Below are 11201 nucleotides of genomic sequence, written 5' to 3'. Positions count from 1 at the left end.
TCCTCTGTTCTGCCGATGTTCCGTTCTGCCAGGTATCTCTGCACTTCAACTGTGGCATCAGCTGTGACACTGAATTCTTCTGGACTCAGTGACCATGGTATCTAAATGAAACCACAGTTTGTTTCCTGAGAAGCAAAAACTGATAATATAAATGAGGTCATAATTCCAAAATTGACTTTAAACCAAAGCAAAAATACTGACCAGGTCTTTCAGCTACGGCATCCTGTGATGTTGAAGCTGCAGCTGGAGATGAATGTGAGATTACATTGGCACATTCAAAGGTGAGTCGTTTTATTGCTTCATCTGCCTTTGTAGGGCTAAAGAAGCCAAGTGATTTGTATCTTGGGTCTAGTAGTGTTGCCAGCGACATAATGCTCATGCTTTGGACTTTGTCGAGCTTTTCCCTAAGGAGCCTGATGAGATGGTCTCCCAGCTCCCTAGCTACTGGGACCGTTGCCTTTGCTGGCTCTTTCTGGAGTATCTTTTCAACCATTTTCAATAATGGCACCACTTTGGAGCCAGATACCTTTTTCTCCTCTGACAGCTCCATAGTAGCCTCGTGAAAATGAGACAGTATAGACAGGCACCCACAAATATTATTGTAGTCATCAGAGGTCAGCGCAGTAATGTCAGTTTGTAAGCCAGCCAAAGCTGCCCCCACAGGCTCCCTGAGTTCTGCTACTCACTCCAGCATTTGAAATGTGCTGTTCCACCTTGTTTCAACCTCCTGAATCCGTTTCTTTTTTGGATTTCCCATCTGCTCTTGAAGGTCCAGCTTCTCCTTTAAAGATAAAAAAGTAAATCTTACATATGTAGCAATATAAAACAATGTGTAAACAAATATGAAAATAAATGTTACTGACTTTGGCAGTTGTGCTGCTCCTAAAATAGCCCACCAGCTTCCTTGCCTTTGTACGAATGGTGGACAGCACTGGGGTTAGTTCATGAGCCTTTTTAACAACTAGATTCAGGGTGTGAGCAATGCAGACTGCATGGCGCAGCTTCAGGTTCCTGCCACAGGCAATCATATTAGATGTGCCATCAGGAACAAGACATGTGACTTTTGATTTTATTCCCCATTCTTCCATGAGGGAGGATTTCACACAGGCCAAATTTTCAGCTGTGTGTGCCTGCGGGAATTTCACTACACTGTAGTAGTGTAGATTTCAGACATGTGTTGTGATCTATAAAATGGCAGGTTACAGCCAAGTAGGCATCCATATTGAGAGATGTCCACATGCCTGCTGTCAAACTCACTGCAGGGACTTTCTGGACCTCAGCTTTCACCTTCTCTTTCTCTTGTTGATATTTGGCCTCAGTCATGGCCTTTACAGCCTAAAGGGAAGGTAGAAAATAATGATTATTTACTTTAGTACTACTTTAGTAGTACTGAAGTATTTCAGTACTTTATCCATGTCATCACACATACCTTCCTAGTTGGGAGAACATAGGTTGGATCCAATTTAGCTACAAAGTCCCTGAAGCCTTTATCCTCAACTATGCTGAATGGCTGTGTGTCTTTAACAATCATGGAGACCAAAGCCTCATCCAGCTCCTCCTTTCTGGTCACTGCCTTGTAAAGATTAGATTAAACTTTATTGTCATTGAAAAGTACACTACTCACCAATGAAATTCACGTAAGCGTCCAATCCGAATTGCAAATAGCATGTAAGGTACAGAGGATAATGCAATATAGAACTATATATGCACAGTATATACACATTTTACATGTGCATAATAATGTTAACAGTGCAAAAGTAAAATTAGGTTATGGTTTAATTACAGTATTTGCATGTCTTAAGTAATTAGATGAACATGTGCACTGGTTGTTTTTGTTTGTTTTTATTTTGTGATGTGTATGATGAATATAGTATCAGTATTGTCAGTGTCATTATTATCATGGATAATAAACAAATATGAAAAATGGAAAAGCATACCCACCTTGGCTGGTCCGACTCCTTTCCCCTCACTATTTTCATGATAGGCCCGATAATGCCTCAGCATAGATGAGGTGCTGTTGTTGTACCCCAGTTGCTTGGCACACAACAAACACTTAACCTTTGAATGAAAGAAACGACTTGTGAGTCTTATAGCAGTAACACATTTCATTATATTCAGACACATTATGTGTAACACCTTACTGGGAGAGATCTGCTCAAAGTGTTGCCATACAGGGGAGACTCTTCTCCTCTTACCAGGCTCCATGACAAGTTCCTCTATGTCACAAGCAAACTGGCGAAACGCGAACACTAACACGCACATTTTGCGGGGATCATACATCACGCCAAAAGTCGAACCACTGCCTGAACCAGCGAGGCTTCAGACGTCGTCGAAGACGTCACTCGCCCTTAAGGAAGCAAGCCTCGATACGCACTTCATAAACGACTTCCTGGATTTCTCGACACCAGCTCCGAAGCCTCGGCATCATCTGCCCATCACTATGAAAACAGATACTCTAGGTCATACTGCGGATCACACCTGTAGACTACAGTTGCTTAACTACAGTCTTTCTTCACTTTATACTTTCACATACAGTCCTACACTCAGCTCCATTAAACACACAGTCACGGCTTAAAGACGATTATTATCAGTGTTTCATTATTAACGGTCGGTTCTGCTGAAGATCTCCGCCTTTACCATCTTCACTCTCCAAAACATCCGCAACAGAGGAGGATAAAAAAACGGTCTGTTTGTTCTTCTAGAAAGAGAGAAGAAACTCCAGGAACTTAAGTTTAAGGTACGTTGCTACAAATGTTTTTTTCTGAACATCATTAAGACTCTCAGAGTTCATCTCAAAGCAGGAAAAGTCTGTTTATTGTTCTGCCAGTCTTGTACTGAGGTGATGTGTAAAATGGCGACTTTGAAGGGACCACAGAAAAAAGCGTACTTCAGTTACACGTGTAAAAACGGCTCCAATACTGTTTCGTTGTATATAGTTAACTGTTTTTATTGGTTTTATGCGATAAATGAAGAAGATTCATCAGAGTAAAGACCTTATTTCAGACAGAAAGCAGATTTTTTACCTCAGGACAGTTTCACATATGGTAAACAAAGAGACAGAAACTGTGAGGCTGCGGCCACCATCACTAACACGCCTTTTCAGGTAGAGGAAGATGAGACAGGATAAACCTCCTTCACCTCAGCTGTCTAATTATTCATATAATTACATTTACCAAATGATATTCTTCTGGAGTTTCCATTAAAAGAATGTAAGAAGTCTTTCCAAGTAGCAGGATCTTAACTGTACCTTTCTACCTTTATTAGCTAGTACTGGTTTCCTTTTGTTTCATACATTAATACATAAGATAACTTTAGCATCTCTCTTAAGCAGGACTGAGAGAATAAACGTACTTTGTAGCAATTTATAGTGTGAAAATCAAATTAAAATTAGACTCATAACATGTAACTTTTTGTCCTTACTTTTAAAATCTTTTCCAGACATGACTTTGGCTGCATGTCTCGTAATGTTCTCAGGTTTTTTGAACAGTAGAACAAATATCACTCTAGTAGATTTCAATTAATCCAAAATGAAGAGACCCACTGAATCTTTCTGTCATAATGTAGTCACATCATTTTTAGAAGTAAAAACATTTACTTTAAAGAAATAAAAAACTGTGTCCAGGTTAACATGATCAAAAGCTTCAATGTATTCAAATGGCCTTTTTCAGCAGAGAAAATAAAATCAATCAACAAAATCATTTTCTAAAGATTGTTTTTAGATGAATATATTTCCCAATGAATGAGGAAGAATAAATAAATAAATTACTAGAAGGTTTTGGCTGAATTTCCAAATATCAACAACCCAAGCCATTCTTGCCGTGAGGTGACTGCGTTACCCACCACGCCACCATGCGGCCTTTCACAACAGATATTATTTATCCGAACACACAAGCTTGTTCGGGGTGGTAAACAGAATTTCAGATCTTCAGAATGTAGAACCTTTTGTAGCTGATCATTGTACATTCTAGGTATTTCTTCTGCCTTTTAGTTTTTGGTTATATAATCATGAATATACAGTTGTTGGTCAGTACCGATGGTGTTTGTGTGTCTGTAGGTCAGTCATGCAGTCCTGCAGTTCTGCTCTCTTTGTCCTGATCTTTCTGACCACTACATTCGCTACTGGTAAGTACTGCACTGATCTTTCTCCTGACAGTGTGTTGTTACCTACATTTAGCAAATACTGTGAATCAAATTTTGAGTGTGTTTTGGTGAGCACTGGTCACTCAGGCCAGTTATAATCAGAACCAGTTTTGGTGAATCATGGTAGAACACATACAGGATGGTAGATATAGAACATGGTAGAACATATACGGGGTTATAGATCTAGAACATGGAGGAACATGTATAACATGGTAGATTTAGAACATGGTAGAACTCAGACAGTAGAGAGTAGAAAACATACTGGATGGTAGATATAGAACATGCTAGAACACATACAGGATGTGCATTCTGTTTCCACAGTGCCGGGTTAGATTCTGCTCTCACAGTCAAATGTTCAATTCTGTTTCTACAGTGCAGTGTTTGACTGTTTCTACAGTTGAGTGTACAGTTCTGTTTCTATGGTGCAGTGTTGAAATGTATTTCTACATTTGGGTGTTGGGCTCTTTTTCTACAGTTCAGTGTTAAATTCTGTACAGTTCAATGTTGGGGTCTGTTTCCATCATGCAGTATTGAATTCTGTTCTGCAGTAAGGTGTTGAGTTCTGTTTCTACAGTGCAGTATTGAAATCTGTTTCTATGGTGCAGTGTTCAATTGTGTTTCTACATTTGGGTGTTTAGGTTCTGTTTCTACAGTATACAACTAAATTCTATTTGTACAGTACAGTATTTAATTTTGTTTCTACATTGCAGTGTTGGGTTCTGTTTGTACAGTGCAGTTGAATTAGATATTTACAGTTTGGTTCTATTTCTATAGAAAAGTTCTGAATTCTGTTTCTGCATTGCAGTATTGAATTCTGTTTCTATAGTGCAGTGTTGAATTCTATTTTTACAATTAAACGTTGAGCCCATCGCTGCACTGCAGAAACAGAATTCAACACTGCACTGGAGAAACAGAACCCAAACACTGCAATGTAGAAACAGAGTTGAGTAGTGTACTGTAGAAACAGAATCATACACTCAAATGTAGAAACAGAGCCCATCATTGCACTCTAGGAAAAGGATTCAACACTGCACTGTAGAAACAGAACCAATGCTTAACTGTAGAAACCTATTTTAACACTGCACTGTACAAATAGAATTCAGTAGTATACTGTAGAAACAGAACTCAACACTGCACTGTAGAAAAAAAACTGTAAACTCAACTGTATAAAACAGAACATCAACACTCAACTGTAGAAAAAGAATAACACTGCACTGTAAAAACAGAACCCAACACTGCAGAACTCCCTCAACTGTACAAAAAGAATTTAACACTGCACTGTAGAAAAAAAAACAACACTCAAATGTAGCAACAGAAACCAACATGCAATTGTAGAAAATTAATTTAACACTACAATGAACAAACAGAATTCATTACTGAACTGTAGAAACAGAACCCAACACTGAAATGTAGAAACAGAATTCAGTAGTGTAGTGTAGAAACAGAACCATAAACTCAACTGTAGAAAGAGAATCCAATCCAATCTACATTTTAGTGTTGTTCTGTTTCTACAGTGCAGTACTGAATTCTGTTTCTAGTGTTAAATTTGGTTTCTACAATTGCATGTTGGTTTCTGTTGCTACACTTGAGTGTTGGTTTCTTTTTCTACAGTGCAGTGTTGGGTTCTGTTTCTACAGCGCAGTGTTAGGTTCTGTTTCTACAGTATACTACTGAATTCAGTTTGTGCAGTGTTAAAATAGGTTCAACAGTTAAGCATTGGGTTCTTTTTCTACAGTGCAGTGTTGAATTCTTTTTCTACATTGCAATGATGGGTTCTGTTTCTACAGTTGAGTTTATGGTTCTGTTTCTACAGTACACTACTCAACTCTGTTTCCACATTGCAGTGTTTGGGTTTTGTTTCTCCAGTGCAGTGTTGAATTCTGTTTCTGCAGTGCAGTGATGGGCTCTGTTTCTCACATTTAGTGTTGATTTCTTTTTCTATGTTAGAGTGATCTGTTCTTTTTCTACAGTACAGTGTTTTGAGTTTTGGTTTTTGTTTCTACATTTGAGTGTTGAGTTCTGTTGGTACAGTGTAGTGTAGAATTCTTTTTTTGTAGTGCAGTGTTGGATTCTATTTCTACAGTGCAATGTTAGGTTCTGTTTCACAGTGCATTGTTGGATTTTGGTGTTACAGTATAATTTTGGGTTTTGTTTTTTCAGTGTAGTGTTGGGGTTTGTTTTTACAGTGTATGCTTGGGTTCTGTGGTTCAGGAATGCACGCTCACTCTTCCCCCGAGTGCTGAAAAGAATTAGAAGAAGTAATAGGAAGCTTATTTATGTAAGACCCGTTTGAATTTTTGGAAATAGTGGAAGTCCTCATTTGTATTGGGTAAAGTTTTCTTTACGGGGCAGCGCTGAATAAGATTTGATTGATTAGCTTTCTTTCTCTAGAGTGCTTAATGTCCATGCTGTTGTAATACTGGTGCTTTCGCTAAGACAAAATGAATAACCAATTCCTTCTTATCCTATTTTTCAGTGTCTGGAACAGCTTTCACTGAAGTAAAGGTGAAGCTTAATGACCCAGCGACTCTCCCTTGCTATGATAGATGTTCTGGTTTGGTCACATGGTCCCAGAACTCTAGTGTTGTTGTGGCTCAGTGTAACCAGACTTCATGCCTGTCAGTGAAGGATGGATTTGAGATGTTCTATGATCAGTACCTGAAGGGGAATAACTCCCTTTTCATATCTGTCATTGATCTCAGTAAGATCAGCGAGTACACATGTCAGTGCGATCATAAGCCCATCATTGATGTGCATCTTCACATTGTGTGTAAGTGTTCATCTGTTTTCCTTCATTAGTGAAATGAGTTAAAGACAGTTGTGTTATGTGCTGTGCAGTAACATAATATGTCACATCTCCAGTCAGAAGCAGGTGTTCAGGAAGATTCTTATTCACTATAGCAGGGGAGCCCAGTCCTGGTCCTGGAGATCGACCTCCAGAGTTTATCTACAACCCTAATCAAACACAGGTAATGTGTAATCCAGGTAATGAAGGCCTTTAGAGGCATCTGAATATCAGAGACAGGTGCGTTGGATCTGAACTTTACATGGTTGTCGATCTCCAGGACCAGGACTGAGCACCCCAGCACTATAGAGTACTAGAAATAAGCAGACACAGAACCATTAAAGCACCAGCAGGTCTTAACTGAAGTGGTCTTAACTGCTAAACCGTTGCGTTTTTAAAGGAGAACTTTTTCAACTAAGACGTTATGGACTTTTTCTACTATGCTAATGGTAACACCATGTATGCTAACAGCAAGAGAATAAGCATTTGTTACTTAGATTTCTCTCAGTTTTTTAATGTTTTAGGACGAAAGGCAAAATGCAGCTTTTTGAAAACACTGCCATCAACCGTTAACTGTCGTTGCTGTTTTCATGTATTGAGCATGTGGAACTGTAAAACATGTCTGGAATAGAGCTTGTGGGTCTCTGTGTGCTCGGTGATTTGTTGGTATGGTGACATTATGGCTTCTGACCCAGCTTTAGTTACGTTGATGAATAAATGTAACATTGAAAATTAAAATATTATTACAGTTTACATTCTGGGACACTTGTTGGTCATACTTGGTGGCTGTGTCCTCACCTGGAACAGTTTAGTTTTTCATTAAATCGTAGTGCAGAGACATCAGAATCTAAGGATATGTGATTAGATGATCATTAACCAAATTTGGAAAAAGTCCTCAAATGGACTGAAACGCTTGGAAAACTCTTGAGTTCCTCTGTTTTTTTCAGTTCTTCGGTTTGCCATGTGGATCCATACGCTGGTCAGTTCTGCCAGTGTATTTAGTGAGGCCATGGGTCAGAAATCAGCCAAAATCAGATAGTAAAGTATGTTTCATTCAACTCTGCAGACGTAGCCATGCTCACAATGTTCTTTTGTGACATGTTTTACATTGTTTCATGGCATGTAATCAACCCCCTGCTGGCATGCTCACGTTTTTGAAATGATTTTCACAAGTGTTCTAATGTGGATGGAGAAGAGATTTTCAAAAAAGCTATTTGTGTGGACGAAGAATTTTTTGAAGACAAAAGCAATAATTTAAAAAAAGCAATCAACACATCAAAAGAAATTTCATTCTGTATCTCGTCTTCTACAGAAAAGTCACATAGGTTTCACATGAACATGAGCATGTACAAAAACTGTTTACAAGCAACCATATTCACATGTGAACATGTTTCCACATGTAAACACATACATTTTCGCATGTGAAAACTTTTTTTTTTTTATCAGACACTTGCGTAACAAATGCTGTGCAGCTGAGGGTGGTTCAGTTAAACCGGGCTTGTCTGGTCTTGTTTCGGCAGCAGCTTCAGATTTTGCTTTCTTATGCAGACGTGTACACTGGGTGGGGGGAAGGGTGTTTATTTTCGCTATATCTAAACCACTCAGCCCTGGTGCTGGTCCTCACTCCTATGCACAGTTTTGTGTTTTTAATCAGCTCCTTATCAACCCTTCACTAAGACGAAATTTTGAAATTGGGAGATTTTCACACCACGTTGTACGTCTTTGTGTTAACGTCACACCCACAGACTCAAAAAGAAGGTCCAGCTCATCATACTGATGAAAATTTGATGGCAATAGTAGATAATTCACTCAGAAGATGTGCCTTCACCAAGTTTAGACTAGAGTCTTGAAATTTAAGACACAATTGGTTTTTTATTTTAACATTTTTTGTTGTTTTTTTAGCCAACATTTTTCTCTTCCTCTTCCTTTTTGTTTTTCCTCAAAAAACCTGAAAATGCCATGTGGATCCATATGCTGGTCACATGATCAGTTGTTGATCAAAAATCTCTTGGCCTCACTAAATAAGGAGGCTGAGATTTTGGTGCGTTCCTTAAGTGCACATGTGCTTGTAACGCAGATGGGCTTATTGAGGGACAGTTCGGCCACATAAAATTTGAACCCTGGGAGATCTCATCCCTCATTTAGACTGTGTATAAACAGTGATGTTCACAGTTTCATGTAAACGTTAACCAATCAATAAATCTGTGATGTACATTCATCAATCATGTTAATGGAGCAGTAGCCATACGCAGAGTTACTAATGAACTTTCATCATGAAAATCAATATTTTAATCTCTTCCTCTGTCTCTGTTAGCTGTTCTTTCAGTAATGGCACATCTTCACGGGAATGCTTCTCTGCCCTGCTATGAAAAATTCTGTGGTTTGGCTACATGGTTCAGAAACAGAAATCCCAGACATGTTGTGGCTCAGTGTGATCAGACTTCATGTCAGTCAGTAAAAGCTGGATATCAGATGATCTATGCTCAGTACCTGAAGGGAGATCTGTCTCTCTACATCACTGATGCTGATTTCAGTATGAGAGGATTGTACACATGTCAGTGTGATGGGACAGACCTCAGTGATGTGGAATTAATCATTAATGGTAAGTCTGTTCATCTGTTTTCTTCACTGACTGTTTCTGACAGAACTCCAGTGATTCATATGCAGTGCTTTATATCAGATTTATACCCAACTATAGTAAATTTCCTGATTATGTTTCTCTTCTTAGCTCTGAATTCTACAGTTAAGATAAGATCCAGTGAATCACTGGTATTGGATCTGGAAATACCAGATCCAGTGGAGGTGCTTTATGAGAGCACAGGTGTAGGTGGTTCTCCCAGTGGTCAGATCTGTACAGTGGATGGACGCTCGCCACAGTGTAATGGTGATTATAAAAAAAGAGTATCAACTGCTCTTGAGCTGAAAGGAGTGAATCTGTCTGATAGTGGAGTTTACACCATCCGGGATGCCAGAACTAAGGAGGACATTCATGTCTACACAGTGACCGTCAGAGGTATGAATTTAGTTAGATTTTTACAGATTCAGTGTTTTCCTTAATTTGGGAGGACAGCAGCAGCTGTTAGCAGTGCAGCACTGAATTAAATACTTTCTGTTCAGCAAGTTACTGTTCAGGAACTGCTGGACTAGGAGTGATTTAGTTCAACATAGGTGGTAAAAAAAACATCACAAGTGGTAAAAAATTTCAAAAATATTTACAAAATATGAACATCTCCATTCACTCATTTAGTTCAACACATTACATTCACTTTATGCTTTAACATTAAAACTTTGAACAACTTCTTCACCCTTTTAACCTCAAAAAGAAGGGTTCTGTTCAGTCATTAAAACCTACGTGTATGAAACGATAAATAATTCTAAGGAAGCAAAAAGGTACTTATGGGGTTAACTTTGGGGAGCCGCGCATGGAAGCCACAAAGTATCACAGCTCAGTAATATCTCAGTGCCATTCTAAGGTAAGGTATTAGGATTGTCTGAGTGAAAGAGTGAAGAACTTTTTCAGCTGGCTGAGGCAAGCAGCTAACTTTAACTGTATGTGTATCAGCATCACATGAGGAGAAGTTAACTCTACTAATACATCCAAAAACAAGAATGGCTGTGTTGTGAAAAAGCAGTCCGATTTTATGACCAATAATAATATCTTTTTGTTTGTTTGGTAGCCACTGTGTGTGATATTACGAATTAGCAGTGAAGCTTGTGTTTATAACAGGCATGGACAGCAGAGTTACTGTGGCTATGAGTGTTGACACTCTAACACCATGACACTCTAACATCTCTACTGTGTTATTAGTTCTCACACTGTTTCAAATCTTTGTGTGCTCTTGTTTTGTAGATGACCCGCCCAATCCAGACAAAACAGCTAACGTGCCTTGGTTGTGAACAGTAGTCCGTGTGGAGGAGGATGTGAGATGAGATGTGTTAGAAGTGGAATGGACAATCAGAATACAGAAGAACAGAACATCCTGCCTCCTGACCAACAATAACCTGTAACTCTGATTCCTCTATAAATCTGATGGTTCTGTATGTAGTGAATCACTCCACAGTGAAAACTGATTCACACACTGGCTAACAAGAACTGTGGGAAACTGATAACTCAATTACAACGTAGTACAACATTGACTGAGCAGCTCACTCACTCACTCACTGCGCTTTGATAAGACATATTGTCATTGGGTCATTGACATGATTTGCATTTTTTTGTATGTAAGTACATTATTTTCCCCCAAAAATGTAATAAATACATAACATATATATCAAG

General features: G+C 38.8%; 1 protein-coding gene and 1 long non-coding RNA gene across 2 annotated transcripts; one reads left to right on the top strand and one right to left on the bottom strand.

The window, feature by feature from the left end:
- Positions 1-1446: 1446 nt before the first annotated feature.
- On the bottom strand, positions 1447-2276 carry LOC118800809. The gene is made up of 3 exons (XR_005006399.1): positions 2142-2276; positions 1942-2058; positions 1447-1573 (listed from the first exon to the last, which is right to left on the bottom strand). It is a non-coding gene; the product is annotated as an uncharacterized LOC118800809 (long non-coding RNA).
- Positions 2277-2358: 82 nt separating this feature from the next.
- Positions 2359-11201, top strand: LOC118800808. The gene is made up of 6 exons (XM_036560944.1): positions 2359-2737; positions 4055-4122; positions 6617-6910; positions 9240-9527; positions 9654-9938; positions 10776-11201. Exons 2-6 carry the CDS (start codon positions 4062-4064, stop codon positions 10820-10822), a joined length of 975 nt encoding a protein of 324 aa, XP_036416837.1. The 5' UTR covers positions 2359-2737; positions 4055-4061; the 3' UTR covers positions 10823-11201.

This window comes from Colossoma macropomum, unplaced genomic scaffold (genome assembly GCF_904425465.1).
Source record: "Colossoma macropomum unplaced genomic scaffold, Colossoma_macropomum, whole genome shotgun sequence".
Taxonomy (NCBI): Eukaryota; Metazoa; Chordata; class Actinopteri; order Characiformes; family Serrasalmidae; genus Colossoma; species Colossoma macropomum.
This window is presented reverse-complemented; position numbering and strand designations above follow the sequence as displayed.